The sequence below is a fragment of the Aulostomus chinensis genome, chromosome 18 (genome assembly GCF_037954235.1).
Source record: "Aulostomus chinensis isolate RoL2024-O1b breed Wild chromosome 18, RoL_Achi_v1.0, whole genome shotgun sequence".
Taxonomy (NCBI): domain Eukaryota; kingdom Metazoa; phylum Chordata; class Actinopteri; order Syngnathiformes; family Aulostomidae; genus Aulostomus; species Aulostomus chinensis.
This window is the reverse complement of record NC_141337.1, coordinates 22,017,160-22,036,895: the sequence shown is the minus strand read 5'-3', so window position 1 is coordinate 22,036,895 and position 19,736 is coordinate 22,017,160. Positions and strand designations below refer to the sequence as shown.

At 46.4% G+C, this 19,736-nt stretch overlaps 2 protein-coding genes and 1 long non-coding RNA gene across 7 annotated transcripts; 2 read left to right on the top strand and 1 right to left on the bottom strand.

The window, feature by feature from the left end:
• The first annotated feature begins 1,601 nt into the window (after positions 1-1,601).
• On the top strand, positions 1,602-11,070 carry cyb561 (cytochrome b561). Of its 4 annotated transcripts, none has more exons than XM_086185539.1 (7): positions 1,602-1,761; positions 2,035-2,093; positions 3,544-3,751; positions 7,666-7,764; positions 7,871-7,974; positions 8,118-8,275; positions 8,500-11,070. In XM_086185539.1, exons 3-7 carry the CDS (start codon positions 3,547-3,549, stop codon positions 8,690-8,692), a joined length of 759 nt encoding a protein of 252 aa, XP_086041665.1. In that variant the 5' UTR covers positions 1,602-1,761; positions 2,035-2,093; positions 3,544-3,546; the 3' UTR covers positions 8,693-11,070. The 4 variants fall into 4 exon arrangements, with proteins under 4 accessions (XP_086041665.1, XP_086041663.1, XP_086041664.1 ...); XM_086185537.1 differs by having other exon boundaries at positions 3,459-3,751; XM_086185538.1 differs by lacking the exon at positions 2,035-2,093 and having other exon boundaries at positions 3,459-3,751.
• LOC147245699 (uncharacterized) lies at positions 4,459-6,579 on the bottom strand. Of its 2 annotated transcripts, none has more exons than XR_015110124.1 (3): positions 6,137-6,579; positions 4,766-5,463; positions 4,459-4,695 (listed from the first exon to the last, which is right to left on the bottom strand). It is a non-coding gene; the product is annotated as an uncharacterized LOC147245699 (long non-coding RNA). The 2 variants fall into 2 exon arrangements; XR_015110125.1 differs by having other exon boundaries at positions 4,459-4,690.
• A 1,713-nt stretch (positions 11,071-12,783) lies between the features above and the next one.
• On the top strand, positions 12,784-18,730 carry LOC147245697 (histone acetyltransferase p300-like). Its single transcript, XM_086185281.1, has 11 exons — positions 12,784-12,856; positions 13,246-13,370; positions 13,917-13,990; positions 15,202-15,271; positions 15,733-15,875; positions 16,036-16,190; positions 16,540-16,660; positions 16,791-16,929; positions 17,071-17,313; positions 18,193-18,468; positions 18,608-18,730. Exons 1-11 carry the CDS (start codon positions 12,784-12,786, stop codon positions 18,728-18,730), a joined length of 1,542 nt encoding a protein of 513 aa, XP_086041407.1.
• The last annotated feature ends 1,006 nt before the right edge of the window (positions 18,731-19,736 follow it).

The window sequence follows — 19,736 nt, the reverse complement described above, 5'->3', positions numbered from 1 at the left end:
GTTTTACTGTCCTTTGTATCACGACTTGTGTCTAAAAATCATTTTAAAAAAAATCATATTTGATGTGGATGAGTGATGCACGTAAACAGCTGGATTTTCAAACTCAAGACTTTTGCTTCATCCGAATATCCTGAGAAAACAAGAACAAGCGAACTAGGAATGTGTATAGGATGTAACACGTATTTAAAAACACAACTTGGAACATTCTATCACAATCATGGTGCCTGTTTTTTTTTTTTATATTGTTATGCCCTTTGTGTATTTTGTAGTGTATATTTGTTAAGATCAAATATAAATATTAAATGATTCCGGAACTTTTTGGAACGATGAAACGAGTCAAAGTCACGTGATTTGGTCCTAAGTGTTGATCGGTCCGCCCATTCACCCGTCAGCTCTCTCACGTCTCAGACCTCATTCAGCACATTCCGCCTCTCTCACCTCGTTTCCTTTTGACCATGTTTGTTCTCACCCTCGTCAGGACTTTCTAAGTCCTCAATTCAGTCTCACAGACGGAGAGCAAAGACGAGTGATTAAGGAGTTAGAGACAAGCGCCAGGCTGCCTCTCGCCTGTCCTCCAGTGTGCAACAACACATTTATTTGTCAGAACATTTAATGAATAGGTCTCATTGCCTGGACCTGTTGAACTTGTAGATTAGAAAACGAACAAGCGCCCCCATGTGGCTGAAAAGGTTTGCTGCTGGTAGGAATCAAAATTTAAAAAAAAAAAAAAAAAAAACCTTGGAAGAAATTTTGTAAATTTACCTGGCAACCAGAAATAAATCTCCCAGTTCTGGGGAGAGATGCTCTGCTGAAATGAAGCAGCATCAAGAAAGAAACAGAAACATTTTTGTGCAAACATCAGGTGGAGTTGTGGTGGTCAGACTGCAGCAGTGCAGCGGACATGAAACCTAATGTCAAGAATAGAAGTCACTGCACTGCTGTGTGAACAGGACAGACTCCTCCTCCCGCGCTGAGGCGAGGCTGCGGCTGTCAGCCCCTCACCCCCTGCACTTCAGCAGTCTTTTGCATGAAGCAGAATTGGATTATTTGAGGGAGGAGTCACAGTGGTAGCCAGGGCAGGTGTAGTAGTACTCGCAGTAGTACTGGCAGTAGCAATGAGTGTATTGCTGGTATCTCAGTACTCGGTGAGCAGCATGAATTCAGCTGCTGATCCTCACCTAATGGGCAGCTGTGATTCACTCAGACACATCACCCCCCCCCCTCCTCTTTTCTATCTACCATGTCCTCACCTCCCATCCCTTCCCTACCCCCGTTGTCAAGGCAACGGACCTTTACACCACAGCTGTTAGTCATCAATCCCCCTATGTGTCATTGTGACGTATAATGCACAACTTAAAAATGTCTCTTCATCAGATTTTTCTCTCTCAGCTTCAGTAAAAAAATAAAAAAAAACTCGTGGAAACTGCACCAAAGCATGTATAATAGTAGTAACGGTGGTAGTTGCAGTATTCTGAATATTGTTATTTCGTCCTTTGCAGTCCTCATGTCACATGGGTTGGGCTTGTTTAGGAAGGCATCTAAAACACACTAGCACACACTCACTCACGCACGCACACGCACAAGGGGATGAGGAAGGCGGATCAGTGAGTCCAGAATCTCTCCCAGTGGAGCAGCGGAGGAGGAGGAGGAGGAGGAGGAAAGCTCGCACCACAACGCAGCAAGTATCTGTGTTTTTATTCCTGCTGTCAGACCCGGAACACAGCGAGACCAGGGTCAGGGTGGACCCGAACACGGCGGCAGGTAACAGGTGGCAGCGCACGGTCGGACTTCAGTTTATCTTTACCCACCAAGTGTCTGTGTGTGTGTGTGTGTGTGTGTGTGTGTGTGTGTGAGAGAGAGAGAGAGAGAGAGAGAGAGAGAGAGAGAGAGAGAGAGAGAGAGAGAGAGAGAGAGAGGTATGATCCCAACCTGGCAGAGCAGAATTGTTTTATACGAGTTGCCGACTCGCAGGAGGAAGAGGGTCCGAGCGTCTACCAGAAGCAGGAAGTCTTTATTTTTTTATTTTTTTTCTAGCTCTTTTCTCTTCGTGTCCTCGATTCACTTCAACTGATAAGCTCCCGCGACACTTCCTGGTAGGTGGAGGTCACGTCACGCATTCTGTTGTTGGACAGAAACGAGTGACCGTTCAGGAGGGCGCGATGAGTTTGTTCATTGACGTGTTTGTGACGCAGGCTGCTGCAGGGTGTCAGAGGTGCGATGGAGAAAAAGAAACTTCCAGGTCTGATTGGACTTCTTTGTGTTTCTGGTCATTTATTTCTTATCGAATACCAGAAAAATGTTTAAAAAAAATTGGGGGGTCTTCGTGTCAATTATTTATTAATTTTAGGAGCAAAGAACTAATTAGATTGTTTGTGGAAAGTTAAGTATTTTTTCTGCAATGTACTCAGGAACAGACCTGCATGTACCTGAGTATTTATATTCGAAGGGGCTTTGCGTTTTACGTCAGTATTTTCCAAAATATTTGTACTGCACCTTGAGTCTGAAGCCATCAGTTACTTGTAACTTCAAAGAGGAAAAAATGGCATCAATAACCTGATGAAGAGGATGCGCTTCCAAAAAATGGGAGGGGCTTATCGGATTTTACCATGACCTTTTAAAGGTCAGTTTTTTGAGGACTGAGTACTCCTGGGCAGAAATACACATATAGCATGTGCTATGTGTACTTTCTCTTCTTTTACGGTATAATTTTGAATGAATACTTGTACTTTTACCTTTTGTGTTTTTACCTCAGTAAAGCTTTTGTTAACATCCATGGCGAGGCGGTGTAAGCGGCTCCTACCTGTTCAAGTACCTCGGCGTCCGTCGACTCCTCTTTGTCTTCGCTTATCCACAAAGGCCAGGAAACGACCGTAAATGTGCGACTGAGGTTTTCTCCAGATGTTTGGAAACAAAGTGACACGTCTCTGTTCACAAACTCACCGTGTTTACATGTATTTTTCTGTTTTACACTGTGAATTTTATACAAGCTTGATTTTAATACCACAAATATTCTCTATCTGTCAGAATAACAAAAGAACAAACATTTTAAAAAGTCTGAGCAGAAACGGTAGTTTTAGGATAGGTTTGTTCTGTTTCATGTATTTTAGGGTGCTCACAATTTAACTTCAACTTAATTCATGAAGACTAAGAACAGCGTTTGTGCGCGTCAGTGGATGCTGACGTGTTCAGCTGACGCAACCGAGCAGCTGTGCGTCGTCATTGTTGTTTTAATCATTCGTTATGACTCCAAATGCAGAGTTGAAGGGTTTCACTCTGAGTGGTTGGGTCTTTTCATCCATCCACGCAGGAAGCTGAACCTAAATTTACCCTGGATAATAACTTCTGGATGTTCTTGAGTTTCTATATCAGAATCACTTAAACCTTTGCCTCAGAAAACCAAACTCTGCGAGAGTAATCTGATTACTGTGCTGTCTTGGTCTGTGTTTTTCTTTCTCCAGCTCTGCTTTGTAATTTCATTCTGTCTAATCCGGTGCTGCGGCCCGAGGCGCACGAGCTGGACTCAGCCGTCTCTCTCCTCCTCAGATCATGGATGAATCTGCTCCAAGTTCCGGGCGCTCGGCATTTGCGTGGCTGGTGGGAGCGTCGCAGCTGCTGGGCCTGGCGTCAGTGGTGGTGACCGGTGTGTGGATGGGTCACTATCGCGGGGGTTTCGCTTGGGACGGATCAGCCCAGGAGTTCAATGTCCACCCCCTGTGCATGGTGCTGGGCCTGGTCTTCCTGCATGGCGATGGTGAGTTCACACTGACCCCTGAGCGGTTAAAAGAACATCAACGTTTCAGGAAATACACTTAATGGCCATCGTTTTCCAAGCCAGACAAACAGATGGAAACCCTTCTCTCATCCCTGTGGGCCCCCAGCCCGAGACCCCCAACACGTGACTGAAGACTAGTTAGCATCGCTGCAATGAATGCTAGCAGTGAGGGCCCTGGAGGTCTGGGTGCGTGTCTGATAAAACAGCAACATCTCATAATTTTCAAGTTTTAGAATGAGCCAAAGTCCAGTGTGACCTTATTTCTATGAACGCAGGCAAAGACAGTTTTAGAGAAAGGGGTTTCTGCTTTTGTGTGAGGTTTTCCAGCAGTGAGAGAGCCGTAACCATCAAGACCGCTTTCTTTCCTCAGGCGTCTCCACTCAGCCACTCATTAAATGATCCATCCAACACTCCCTCCACCTCAGTGTACAGGCTTCCTTTCCCTCTTCTCAACTTTTTTGCGGTCGTAGTTACTTTGGCCATCGGTCACTTGCACAGGATTAAAGTTTGTGTTCACCATGATTTCGACCTCTTCGCTCGTTCTCGAGCAGGCTGGATGCTTTGTGTGCCTCGGTCGCATGCGAACGCTAAGCTCTTCAGAGTAATTTATCGTGTGACTGTGAAAGCATGTCAGTGTACTGAAGTAGGAACACCTGTCTTTGTGGTGCTTCACGTGAAAGAACCTCCACGTGTGAGGAAACGACCAGCAATCTGAAGATGCGGCGTGTGCTGGTTGTTGTGGCTCCACAAAATACGGCTCTCAATCCCATGGTGGTCATGAGAACGTTTTGGGAACTGGTCAGATAAAAGCAACTCTCCAGTGGGGTTCCAAATGTGCATAATCCAGTTCGGGAGCTGCTAATTAGCTGTAATGTGGTAGCCCTCCGAGGTCGACTCATCCGGCGATGGCGTCTGCTCCTGAACTGGCCCACAAACAAAAAGTCAAATATATTATTTGAAAATATTCAGCTCATTATGAAGACGGTCTAGTACCTTTGTCTCTGTGTCTGTTGTCCTTGTATCTGTTTTCTGTGAATATTTTCATGCTGGATGACTGTCCCAGGCGTAAAAGTCTCCTTGTCAGGATTTTCTGAGACGCCCACAGAGGAACTGAATGGGAGGTTTATTTCTAGAAGCTCTCTGAAAGTGAGCTGAGCTGTATTTCAATACTTTGTCCTGTCTAGAAAGCATATGGCTTAACAAACCAACAGTGCACAGTACGTATGAGGTATACGCAGGCCAGTATGTTGATATATCAGTGTGGCTGCAGCACCCCCACGGTGCTCGGCTCACTTGCTGAGAAGCTCGGCCAGTCGCCACGTGTGGTATCGCCCCTGATAAAGCCTGCTCACGCTGCACCAGGAAAGACTACCATGGGCCGGGGAGGACAGCAGGGGCTTTTTATCAAAATTGTTCTTTAGAAGCGGTTGTAGTATCAAAGAAATTCTTTCTCTTGTCGCTCATTATGTCTGTCACTCTTCTCACGGCCAACTTCCTCTTCTGACGTACTTCGACTCTGTCCATGTCATTTTACTTGAAGTGCACAGAGAAAAATAAGACTTCCTCCTCTCAGGCCCCCCTTCCTCGGCCCCACGTCTCCGTCATCAAGAATACGTCTGTGGCAGGAGTTTTTGGGCAAACGGGCTGCGATGCGGAATCTTGTTGTCACACCCCAGTGACGTCTGTGGTCCCTGGAAAAAACAGAAACGATACAGTGAGATGTCATGATGGGCTCCTGCAGCCGCGGGCGCTGGTGCTAATGACAGTAAGTGCATTAGTTCAACTGGCTCGACAGGACAGCTGTCTGTTGGAGAGCAAGATCACATTAAAGTGATAAAAGCAAAGGGCAGCTGGACATCAGCAAGGGACTGACAGGAGATGGACGCGCGCACACACACACACACAAGCAGTTTATTTGTTGCCTGGGGTGACGCCCGCACTAACGTGGTTACATCTGACAAGGTATCTTCTGTCTACCATTTGAATCGCACTGGAACCACAAAGCGCAGCGGCTCCTCTCACTCAGGGTTGAACGACACGTCTCCATTAACTGGATCAATGAAGTGATGCACCACCATGAGGAACGCTGCGTCACGGTTGCATGCATCTTTGACCCGCACGTGTCACCGTGACTTTGACCTTTGACCAGCAAAAATGGTTTCTGGTGGTACTCGAGTCCCAGCGGACGAGTAAGCCAGAGTTAAAGGTACTTCCTGACGGAGCTCTGCGATAGTGCGTGACAAGGATGGGACGGACAACTGCTGCTGCCTCTGCTTGTACTAAGTTGAAGTAAAAAAAGAAAACCCCTGAGTTATTGGTGAAATTCTTCCTTGTCTGGAAATGTGTTGTTCAGATAAAACTTACCGTTTTCTAGATTGTAATCGGCCTCCTGGAGTCTCGTCATTCCTCCTCCTCCTCGTCTGTCCTATCAGTTTGCAGCAAGCATTCTCGTTAGCGAGCACTTTGCCAGTGTTCTGTTTGTCTCTTTTCTGTCGTGCGTCTGTGTGTTTTGGAGCTGTTTGATAAACTCAGTGATTTGAACGTGCACTGTCTCAGACGTATCGCCCCTGCGCTCAACCTGCTCTGCTCATCACATCTGACGTCACTGTCTTGAGTCCGTGTCCCTCACGTAACTGCGCCTGCAAACCCGAAGGTGCTGATACTGCAAATAAACACGACTGAAGTCGCAAGTGAACCTGGAGTGTTACAACGAGGAAGGAAGAGCATTGAGAAGTGCATTGAGAAGTGCGTGAAAACAGCAAAGGAGGATCTCCAGATTCTTGTGTTCTTTTTTCTTTTTTTTTTGCTTCAAAACAACCTGGACAGTGAATCGACTGATTGGTTGATTGGTCTGCCCTTTGGAGGACTACAGCGCCACGCGGCTGGCCCCGCCTACACTTGGCAGCTCAGTTTGATTCAGTCTCAGTTTTAGTCTTTTGACAGAAAGTAATTTTGATGACGTCGCAGTCATTTAAAAAGAGGCGGAGTTTGGTTTAGTCCAAGGCTTCTGACTAAACTACAGGTCAGTTTTAATCACATTTCGTTATTTGGTTTGCTGGTTTAGTCTCACGCTCGTCTGGTAATTTTTTGGCACGTTTCAGGTGTGGATGTAGCAGCTTTTAGTTTGAGGTCCGTCCTTCTTGGGTCCGAACTGCATTTCAAGCTACAGCGCGACAGGTAGAGCAGCGCAGGACCCTGAGGCTGGTTGTATTCTTTCCTCCAGGCTTGCAGTCGCACAGCATCTCTGGTTACTGCAGTATTGTAAGTAAAGTGAGCCCATACGTGTCTCCTTGACGGAGCCCTTGGTGACCTGTCGAACTCCAAGCCGTTGTATTTTTGCATTAACACCACAGGTGTGTGTGTGTGAGTGTGTGGCACACGGAGCTAACTGGGCTGGTCTGGGATCTGCACGACATCCGATCTGGTTGTTTTGAACCTCGTTCAACCAGTTATCAGTGTCTCACACACACACACTGAGTAACAGGAGGCTTTTCAGTTTTTTTAAATTCTTTTTTAAACCTGCATGTTTATTTTATGTCTGCTGAAACCACCACTGACGTTCGTTTGTTAACATAGACTAAAGGTACAGTTTGTAATATTTGTCATCATCTAAGATCTACGTATTTTGGGCAGCGTGGCTCAGAGGTACAGTGGCAACTGAAGGGTCGCTGGTTCGATCCGCACTTCACCGGTGACCAGTTACTGAACCCCTTAATTGCTCCTGATGGCCCTGCGCCGGACGGGTGACCCGTCCACGGTGAACCCTGCCTCTCACGCACACGTCTGAAAATTAAACCAGAGCTTCTTAGAGGGCAACAAACTGCCCCTGAAATGTCTCACAGAGGCTAATAACAATAATAACTAATGAAGACCCCCCCCCCCCCCACCCTCAGCCATCCTGGTCTACCGAGTGTTTCAGAATGAAACCAAGAGGAACGTGAAGGTGCTTCATGGTATAATCCACCTGTTGGCCCTCATCATCAGCATCATAGGTAAGAAAGACACGCATGTGTGAGCAAAAAAATTAATGTGTGTGAGAGAGGAGATTGTATGACTTAAGCTGTGTGTGTGTGTGTGTGTGTGTGTGTGTGTGTGTAGGTATTGTAGCTGTGTTTGACTTCCACAGAGCAGCGAAGATTCCAGACATGTACACGCTACACAGCTGGTGTGGCATGGCTACTTTAGTCTTATTCTGTGTACAGGTAGGTGTATACACTCACACACACTCACACACACTCACAGATACACACACACACACACACTGATACAGATACACACGGTAGAATCCCAAGGAAATGTGGATCATCACAGATTTTCACCTCTCTCTTTCTTTCCCTCACACCAGTGGTTGATGGGTTTGCTCTTCTTCCTGTTTCCTGTCGCGTCGTCATGGTTTCGGGCCACCTACCTGCCCATCCATGTGTTCAGTGGTCTGGTTCTACTGGCTCTGACTATAGGAAGCTGCCTGCTGGGCATCACGGAGAAACTCCTTTTCAGCATCATGTATGTAGCAAATTCAGCACCACGGTGGTGCAGTGGTGAGCCTCACAGCAAGAAGGTTGCGGGTTTGAGCCCCGGCTGGAGCCTGGAACTGGATTTGACCGGAGAGCAGTACCCATGCTCGGTGGACTCCCAAACACCTCCTGCTGTTTGAGCTGCACGACGCTGAATTCTTTTGTGTGTAACCTTGGTTCCCGACCCTGATCGTGTCTGCTGTGTTTCCTCAGGTCAACCTACTCTGCGTTTGCCCCAGAGGGGGTGCTGGCCAATATCCTGGGGATCCTGCTGGTGTGTTTCGGCGTGCTGCTGGGGTACTTGATCACCAAGGAAGAGTACAGGCGTCCCCTCAACCCAGAGGAAGAGTCTTTGTCCGTCCACTTCAAGACCCTGACGGAGGGGGGGTCACCCACCATGCCCTGACCTCAATCTGGTGTCTGATAAGGCCTCATTAAAAAGTACTAATCTGAGCTCTGTGGGGGTCTCCAAAATAAGTGACGTGAGGCAGGGAGAAATACATCACGTGCAGTCGTGGAAAGGTTGCGTCACGGTGAAACTGCCTCAGGTGACGTTTTGATAGGCCGAAATACACCAAAGCAGATCCAGTCCAAATACATAACATAGCAAAGTGCCGTGTTTTCTCCTTAACATCTCATTGGCGTAAATGATGCTCAGTACCTGAAGAAAGAAACTCATAGTCGGAATTAAAAGGTTGGTCGTTGTATCCAACAAGTAGGTTTCCACCTCGACTGTCCACAGGATTACTGGCTGGAAGCGTGTGGAGCCATTACATTTCGGGGCCCCCACAGAGCCGTGATTTGACTGTTTTATGGGAGTGGCGCTCCCTCAGAAAACTTTATTTATAGTAGTGAGTTAAATCAATAAATGTTATCACATTTCTCGTCCCTGCAGCACTCGTGCCCAGTAACCCTGCTAACAGAACTTCTCCTCCTCTGGCCTGAGAAAAAATATTTGACCCATTTTAGTGAGGGTACGTACAGGCCTGCTGGATGGAGACACAGCCCAACCTAGCCAGAAGTTGAAATACCCGCCTGTAGTGAAGACCAAGTGGAGGGTCTCTCACACTGAGCACACGGCTATTAATCTAGATTTAAGGTTTAAGGACAATTTGTGTTCACCTGAACGAGTTAGCGGCCGTCCTTCTTGTCCTGTAGTACCACTTTGTCCCTCAACAGATGCTAGTGAGTCACTGTGAAGGAGCTGCAGCGCTACACTGATCTGTCTGGAGCTTCTCAGCCAGCTAAGGCAAGTTCGTGTAGCACATAGGAGCCACATCTGTACCTACGCAGTACAGTTACACCACCGAACTACACTTGCAATGTGTGCTGTTCACAGTGGCCTTGACCTTTGACCCTTACATTGATAAGGCCTATCCTTGAGACCCAGTGGACATTTGAGATGAAGATTCCTGAGATATAGCATTGAAAGAATGGACAACCTGAGAGCACAACCCTTCAGCCTAAAGCGTTTGCTGATGCAGGTCTAGAGAGAGCTGCAGCTTGAGGGAGCTGCTGCCCCTCGGGGAGACTCCTGTCAGCTGCTTTTATCCTCGATCTCATTCTTTCTGTCACAAAGCCAGTGACCGTAGGTGAGCTTCACCCTCAGCTCCTACCAAGCCGACCTAATGCAGTATTTCTACACGTTAACCACAGTGTGAAATACGACGCGCTAGCGTCTTCAGATTAGCTGGAAATCCTTTCAAAAGGCCATTTTCAAGTTAGCATTTGAGTGAAATCAGATGAAGTTCCATTACCCTCTGTTTGACTGATAAACCAATGTATTTATTATTTATTCTACTTAACATAAATAAGGTAAATTCTCATTATATAGATCCTATATTTTTAGAGAAATAACTTTTTGCAAAGCTGCAAGTACTGGAAGCATGAAGTATTTGTGGGAATTATCTGTAAGATGGATTTATGTTTAGCGCAGGAGGCTGAAGTATTTTCCAGTAACTTGTTTAGAGCAGAAGGGGCCCGTGACCAGCACTGATACCACTGGATCCAGTTTACAGAACGTGTTGTGCTCCAGCTTGTGTCCCCGCGGGGACTGATGACCTGATCTAGAATGACAGTGACTAGAGGTCCACCCAGGTGACCTTCCTTTCACCACATCTGATCTGATGAGTCAGTTCAGTGTTTGATTGGTCCAGTCTGACAGGTGGTGGCTGCTGCTCTTGAGCGGAGGGAAGTGGGACTGAAGCAGGACACCACAGTCTTTCTTGTTGGCAGCATCAGAAACGGGAACTGCTTCGCTCTTGCTAACTTGGTGTGGTTGCGCGGATCTGCTGCAGGTACAAAGAGAGGCGCGACAGAAGACTGGAGCCCAGCCAGAAAACGTGAGGCGCTGCTGCCACTCCTCCTTTCACTCTGGCACACTGAAGGCCGACATAACCGACCATTTCCTTGATTTATTTCATTTCCAACCAGCCATGTGTGGTGTCTGTCTGAAAGACCTGCTATTAACAGTTCTGAAAAACTCAGTAAAAAAAAAATATAATGCGTCTGCCAAATGTATTCCATTTATCCATGAGTTACCTGTCTGCTATTACCTGTACCGTGTGTATTCAGTGTGCTTTTAAAGAGGGGGAGTCAAAGTCATTTGTTTGACTTGAACATGATTAAAAAAAAAGAAAAAAGACGAGGCAACTTTTGTTCTGTGTCTGTTCCTGCGGGCACCAAATCAGAGCTTTTGCTGAAAAGTTGCCATTGATTTCTTTGCACTGTATGTTGTCTGAATGTCATATTTCAAAATAAAGTCTCAGACTCGTGGAACTGAGCTTGTGCTGTAGCTTAAGTCAAGTTATGTATATGTTTGTTATTTATGAATATAAATGAATTGCATTTATACATGTGACCTAACTGTGGAAAGTTTCAGGCAATGTCGTAACAACACGATGAATCTCTGAGAGCTTAGTCTTCCAAGAAAACGGTGGTCAGTGTGAAGACACCATCTTGTCGGGTCGAGATAAGGGAGGAACAAAACTAGCAAAATGGAACGATGCAGTGAAATTAACTGGTGAAAGAGTAATTGGCAACTGTCACACAAGAGAACCCGTTTGAAATATAACAAAACAAGAGTTAATCTAAAAGGACCTCCACGGAATAAATCAGCAAACAAAATCCCTCAGCTTAACAAAGCTAAAACCCATATAGAAGAACACACACGTGCTGTGTGGGGGTAAATGTAGGATGGAGAGGGGCTCGCTCGCTAGGCAGCTAGCAGACAAGTTCCTCAGAAAACACGTGAAGTTCCTCAGAAAACACGTCTGTGACTGTGGAACGAGAATGCAGAAATAATTAAGTAAAATTTGTGTGCTGATTTTCACATGAAATGAACACTGAGTCATTACCTTTCATGCTCCATACATCACAAATATCCCAATGTCAGAAAGTCTGGCTCAAGTAAATGAAGTTAAGAACAAACTCCACAGCTGAAGCTGCTGGTCACGGGTGGGAGGCCTCAGGGGCTGAGGCTGATGAGGACTGATGAACAGACACAGGTGATCCACTTCGAGGGGGTGGGAAACTGACGAGCACAGGAAGTACACAAGGGAAGTCCATTTCAAAATAAAATGGGTACAAACTAGAAACACGAGAGAAACAGAAACACAAATAAGATCAGAAATAAAAAAAACAACTACTGAGTCCAGTACTGAAGTCCACAGTAGAACACGGCCCTGGTGGGGTCTTGGCAGCAGGTGTTGCTCTCAGACATTTACACTCTTTAGGGTTCAGCAGAGGAAAGTGGATGATCAAGCGTACTTCAGGATAGTTCAGCTGAGGAGGAACTATGGGAAGTCTACTGGGACACACAGAGCAAAAGTCAACATCAATGCCATGAATGCAACTCTCAGGAACTATGGCAAGACCACCAGGACAAAGAGCCACATGTTCAGATGCGTTTCTTTGTGGTGCCAATTCTGACTTTGACCTCAGAATTTCAAATGTGACCTTACGATGACGGCGGCACGGTGGAGAAGAAGGTTCCAGGTTCGAGTCCCGGCTCTGGTGTGGGATCTTTCTGTGTGAGTCTCCATGTTCTCCCTGTTCCTGCTGGGTTCTCTCTGGTACTCCAGCTTCCTCCACAGTCCAAAGACATCAAGAGGGACCAGGTTAATCCAGACTCTAAATTGACCGTAGGTGTGGCTGGGAGAGCCAATGGTTGTCTGTCTCTATGTGTTGGCCCTGAGATGGACTGGTGACCTGTCCAGGGTGAACCCCACCTCTCGACCGTAGATGCTGGGATAGGCTCCACCCCCGCGACCCTTAACAGGAATAAGCGGAAGACAATGGATGGATGGATGGATGAATGTTACAATGACATGACAAAAAAAACATGTGACAACAATCAGAATCTGCACCATACTTATCAGCTGTAATATGTTGTGTTGCGATGATGAACAGAGTCGAGGTCAGCTGCTGAGCTGCTTCAAGCAAACATTTTGACGCTGAGAATCATGGCCTCCTGGTGTCTCCGACATAGAAACTGATATGAAGTCTGCAGACAAACTCTCCAAGAAGCAGAGCCCAAGTCCTAAAGGCAGTTCCCCTCTGGACCCCTGCAGTATGTACACACACACACACACACACACACACACACACATGCACACACACACACACACACACACACACACACACACACACACACACACACACGGGTCCTGCAACAGATACCAATTTCATATAAAATGACAGAGACTGCATCGACCTGTGTAAAAACAAAGACCAGGGTCTGTCAAATGCAAATCTCAGTGGATCAGAGGAAGCAACTGATCTGCAGCTCACGACCGAACTTCCACACAAAGGTTTTGTGGTAGAAAACAGAGGCTGGAGGGGCCAAACAGCCTCTACCAGTGACAGTAGTTCTTTTATATTCACAACACTCAAAATATCTCCCCCCATCTCTAAATTTCTCATTTGACTTGTTGTTCTTTTGTTTTTGTTTTTTTGCAGTCCTGAAGGAGAGGCAGCTGTGCCAGGCTCTCATGCCTACGCTGGAGGCCTTGTACCAGCAGAACCCTGAGTCACGTCCCTGCTGTCGACCAGGGCCAGAGGACTCCCAGTCACAGAGAGAGCCGGTACGTGTTCGTGTTTGGAACCAAGCCAAGGAGCTGCGCGGACTGCATCCCTCTAGCAATCACCTCAGCTCAGCACCGCTGGCTTTAACTGTCACCATGTGGCCACTCAAGCTACTGTTTATGTCCAATACCAGTTTGCTAAAAGCTGTAAACATCTGTCTCCCTGTTGCTCTGTTCTTCCTGGTTTTGCACCCTGGTCACCTTGCAAAGCATTCTGGGCTTTTAAAGCACCACTAGGTGGATTTTCATTTAGCCATCAGTCACTGTACCACTTTTAAGGCAAACTCGTAAATGCTGATAGGAATGTTGCTGAATATTTTAACTTGAGGGCGCAAAGCAGAGAGTGAGGAGGGTGGAAGTAGTCATGTCTTAAGGGTCCAGAGGGGGCCGGGGCATATCTGCTGAGCGATGAGGTCACCAGTCCATCGCAGGGCTCACATGTAGGAAAATGTAAACCGCCCTCTCTCCACTTGCTATCATCTCTCGGTCAGTTGAAGCTATAAGGGAACATCTTCAACAACTTTTCCTCTTTGTGTCTTGTTCCAGTTCAGGTTTCCCCCCCAAAACTCTAACCTGCCACGCATACAAATTTTGCAGAATCAAAATCGCCACGACAACAGGTAAGGGCCATCAGCTAGAAAAACACAAAAACACATTTATCACTGAGCTATGCGATGAGAATAATCACCATTATCATTAATAGTAGTATTTAGAAGTTTGGTTGCGAAAGTGCAGCCAAGTGAACTTGAATGTGTCGTCTTGTATTTGGCACTCTGATTATATTTCCTACGATGGTGCAATTGCCCAAATGATGGCTTCCTGCTGCAGGCACATCTGTGAGACAAAGTTGTTCACCTGGGAGGCGACGACCCCTCCCAGCCTCAGACGTGAGTACCGTTACGCGCAGGTCTCGAAATGAAACGACGCGAGCACGGATTTGAAGTGCAAGAACATTGAGACCTTATTGTCATTTTAAACATTTTTTCCTGAAGTATTTTTAAGCTGCACTGAGGCTAAATCACGACAGTAAGCGTCACGTGATTGCACGCTGGCTTCCATCTTTCTACATCCTGAGGGGAGGGTGTTTCAGCTCTGTCTCTCTTCTATTTCACATTTTTTCATTTGAAAGTAACGTTTCAGCTGGGAGAGCTTTAGTAGTTTAATACAAGAACACCTTAAAGTCACGCCCTCTCGGGTTTGACAGCCGATCAAAGCCAAACTCCAGTTATTTTTCAAGTTGCTCACTTGTTGTCTTTTGGAACGATGAGAAAAAAACGGGAGTTCATGCTCTTTGACAGTGTTTATAATTCATTTATTGCAGTTAAATCACTGCAAAATGTTAAACTTGGCAGTCATTGGACAATTCGGGACATGACAAGTGGTTTCTTCTGCTGCTGCTCACCATGCTTCATTTTCACTTGGTACAGTTTGAAAGTAGTCCACCCAGGATGACCTCGATCTGGATTCCATACTGACAGTTTTCTTACTGTTACATTTCTTGTCATTTTGCTTGTATTATGATTTTCCTCACAGGACAATCGACAGAGAAAACTTCCAAAGAATGGTGAACGACACGCGTGGCCCCGAGTTTTATGTCCCCCTTTAAATTTGCGAAGCCTCATGTAGGATTGTTTTGTCCTGCTGTTCTTTTTGTTAATTTTTGGATTGTATCTTGATTGTGGATGATTTAGTTGAAGCAGTTAAAGGTACTTCTGTGACTATTTTTGTGAACAATAGGCAGCATAGATATGTTGGCTTGTGTCCTGTGCAGTGATGAGCAGGACAGCTCCCTGATGTTGACTGGCTCTGTCCCCTCCATTCTCTCTCTCAGGTTTGAGGAGGATCGGTCCGAAGATGCATCGGATCTGTGTCCTCCACCACGGGACCACGTGGCTGTCAGGGTGAGCCAGCTTTTACTCAGTTTTGGAAACTATATCTGCACTTCTGTAATCCTGGAAAAAACAGAACAATCCAGCAACGCCTCAATCATTGTGCTGGAAAAGTAACAGTGTTGTGTTCGAGCTCATGGAAACACAATATAACCTGCAAATGTAACCATTTCTGAGTTATTTCTTCCTGAACCACAGCTTCGCTTGTGACTGCTTCCAAAAGGCAAACAAGACACAGACAAAGAACAAAGACACAGCCAAGAGGAAGTGGAAGATATCCCTCACCTGCCCCACGCAATTGTTCTACCCTGCTCTTTCAGCTGCTCCACTCACAGGAGAATAATCTTCCATTTATTGTCCACTGCTGCATTTGTGTTTACAGGCTGAAGGATCTAAAACTGTCGAAGGAAACGAGGAAGGCTGGTGTGGCATTTGTGTGTCCTCTATTAAAATGGTTGCTTGGTCTTTTGCAGTGCTTCCTCAGACAAAGCTATTTGGAGACGAGGGTCAACGAGTATCTGAAGCAGCAGGGCACTCCCGAGACTGGCAGGGTGACCACTCAAGTGGTCCATGACTCCCACGAGGCTGTCCAGGTCGAGTCAGGCATGGTGTCCAGGTAGGAGGTTAAGTCCTTGGTCCAGAAAATAAGGAGCAACATCTAACATGGGGTTTAGTGGCTGGTAGCGATTCTTAGATTTTGGAACCATCAGTTTAAGTGCAAGCTTTGTGGTAAAAAACTTTTCCTGAACCTTTTTAGTTCATTTCTTTCTCTCCAGGTTCGTGGACAGTGGAGTGATGCCCCACTTTCCATACAGGCTGAAAGCATTGTTGGCATTTCAAGACATAGACGGAGTAGAAGTCTGTTTTTTTGGAATGCATGTCCAGGAGTATGGCACAGACTGCTTGCCTCCTAATCAGAGGCGCGTTTCAAGTCAAGTCAAGTCAGTTTTATTTGCATGGCGCCAAATCACAACAAAAGTTCTCTCATGACACTTTACAGGTAGAGCAGGTCTATTAGACAGAGAATGGAGGAAGACAGATATGCAGAAGGAAAGAGAGGGACAGAGATAAAGAGAGAGAGAAAGGGAAGAGACTGATGGACAGACGGGGACGTGAGCAGGTGGAGCTACGGGTGGCAGCTGGAGCCTCTTCAGGTCTGCAGCCTCCTCCAGCAGCACCAGGATCTGGGATGAGGGGAGAAGAAGAGGAGTTAGTGATACGAATGAGTATGATTTATATATGACAAATATAGGAGGACAGAGAGGAGGAGAGAAGCCCAGTGCTCCATGGCGTGTACCTGGCGTACCTGGACAGTGTCCATTACTGTCAGCTCCAATACTTCAGGACTACCGTGTACCAGGAAATATTACTTGGCTACCTGGAATGTGCCAAAAAGCAAGGGTAGGAAAAAGCCCCAAACTTGTGAGATAAAAGCACAACGTCAGTAAATCATAATTATAGAATCAAATTAATCACTTCATTTCTTTGATATTCCACCCAATTAACTGATGTCCAATTAAACCTGTCTCAGGTTCACAACAGCTCAGATTTGGTCCAGCCCACCCAATGAAGGGGATGATTACATCTTCCCTCGCTGCCCAGCAGACCAGAAATGGTATCAGAGGCTGTCGGACAAGGCTGTGGCCCAGAAAATCATTTGTGGCTATGGAGTAAGACTTGGCCCTGTAGAGACAGACCCACAGCCCACTAACTCCGCCCTCTTCTGACAGCAACCTCATCGCAGGGTCTGTTTGTGGCGCTTTACGTGAAATACATCTGGTATTTAAATGTCTTTGCTCTATGCCCATCAGGACATCTTCAGACAGGCTGAACGGGACGGCCTGACGAGTGCTACAGAGGTGCCCTATTCTGAGGGTGGCTTCTGGCCTGACAAGCTGGAGAAGTTGATCGAGAGGCTGGAGGAGGAGAAAAAGAGGAAGTGGAAAACCAACAAGAACAACCTTACCACAAAACTCTACGCTTGCATGGAGAAATATGAAGAGATATGTGCATGTAGGGGGATGATGGGTACTCTACTAACCGTGTCTGTATCTGTACAGCCACCAAAATGATCCGTATCCATACTCTGAGGGGGTGGGGCTTGACAAGGAAGTGTCTGTTGTTTGTTGAATTAGTTTCAAGAAATTAATAGTGATTGATTGGAAGTCGAGCACGGTGGAGCAGTAGTCCTCACTGTGGCCCCCAGCAAGAAGGTTGTGGGTGGAGCCCCGGCTGGAGCACGGGGTCTTTCTGTGTGAGTCTCCATGTTCTCCCTGTTCCTGCTGGGTTCTCTCTGGTACTCCAGCTTCCTCCACAGTCCAAAGACATCAAGAGGGACCAGGTTAATCCAGACTCTAAATTGACTGTAGGTGTGACTGGGAGAGCCAATGGTTGTCTGTCTCTATGTGTTGTCCCTGTGATGGACTGGTGACCTGTCCAGGGGGAAGGCTGCTGGGATAGGCTCCACCCCCACCACCCTCAACAGGATAAATGGTAGAAAATGGATGGATGGAAGTCGCTACATGTATTATTTATCTTGAAATTATTTCAAAAAGTGTTAGATTGTTCTGATAAGTAGACGAGCTGGACTATTTATAGAACAGTCTCAGACTGAGCAGGAACCTGTGTGATTGACAGGCTGGCTGCCGATCAGAGAACACTGTGACACCCGATGAAGACTTTCCTAAAAACAAGATCCCTGTGCAAGGATCATGACACATTGTTACGCATTAGTTGCTCTGCCTCGTCACAACCTCAGTATCTGTACCAGATACTTGCATCATCAGAGTGTCCAGCTCATCCTCAGCACCCAGTCTGATCAGTTTTTTAGGTAGCTGCTCATTCTTTATGTGGGTTAAGTGACAAACTTGATAAGAGCACTGGGATGAAGCACATCAATGCTGCTGCTGAGCTTGTCTATTCTTTACTTCCAGGACTACTTTGTCATACACTTGAATGATCAGCAGACTGCCAGATTGCTGCCCCTCATTATTGACCCAGACCCCATTCTAGATTGTGGCCTGATGGATGGTCGCAGTGCCTTCCTGTTGCTGGCGGGAGAAAGGCACCTTGAATTCAGTTCCCTCAGGAGGTGCAAGTGGAGCACCAAGTGTATGTTGGTGGAGCGCCACAACCAGGACTGCTACTTCTACAACTGCAGTCGTCCTAAATGCCGACTGAAGACGTGCTTCCTCTGCAACATCTGTGAGGTGAGAATCAAGGCTCCTGGGGATCTGGACTCTGTCCTGGTTTAGATGTAGCCAATGTGCATGAATGTCATTCGCCGGCTGTGTTCAAACAAGTTCTAACCAAATCAAGTAGTAATTTGTGTTCTTTTTCCCTCTGCAGGACTGTGACTTGTGTATCATCTGCTGCATCCAGGCGCTGGTCCACATGCACCACTGCAGCAACACTGACTGCTCTCTGCCGTCCTGCCAGAAAATGAAGCCTGTTGCTCAGCACGAGTGCTGAGTGTGAGACCGACAGGTGTTTCGTCTGCACACATTACATCATTCTCATCCTCTCCCACATCAAACATCATCAAGCTGAAGAATGTCCTGTCCCATACTGCCTAACCATGAAACAGAGGCTCCAGCAGCAGGATGTTGGAGAGGGTGCCTGCCGTGGTCGTCCCCCAGGCCAGCAGGGGCAAGGCTACCCAGGTTCAGTGGCCCAGCAGAAGCTCCAGCACCAATGCTCCCTTCAGATGCAGGCAATTTTTCCAAGAAAGTGGAATGGTTTAATGTGAAGGAAGTTTTAATTGGTTTGCTTGCCGTCATTCAGTCTCTCTCTTTCTTACTGATGTACCATCTGCCATCTACTGGTAGAGAGGGTGAACATCACCTACTTTCACTCGGCATTAATGAGAACAGTACATTCACATGGAATAAGGTTAAGTAAAACTAAAAACTGCATCTGATTGTTAGATTTAGAGTTTTTAGTCATATGAGGCCAACCCACCCGCTGCTGATATCCACCGAATATCCACCATGAACAGTTCGACTTCAGTTTACCTCCATCTTTCAGTCTTCATTGCTTGTCCTTTGTCACAACTGATTAGTTTGGATTGTTGAGTTTGTCGGTCGTAGTTGGAGGGACTGTTTCTACAGGCTGCAGGTGTCAGACTGGAGACTACAGTGACCCTTCATCTCAAATCTGTGGAGGACAGGCGTTACATCAGCGTTCTTTCGTCGATTTAAAGTGGGCTCGTACAACTCGGACTCAAACTAGGAGAACACCTATGGGTTCATGAAGCATATCTGCAGTACAAAATGAAACCTGAATGAAAACTATTTAGAACAACTTACCTGTACTTGAACAAACACGTAAAAAGTTGACGATATTGACATAACTAGAACTTACTTGGTGTGTACTTCAAAGTACACTTTCAAAAATGGAAAAAAATGTACTCCGAGCATATAAACACTGCAGATATCAATTATACTTAAAATCAGGATTGAATTGGCAATTTTTGTAA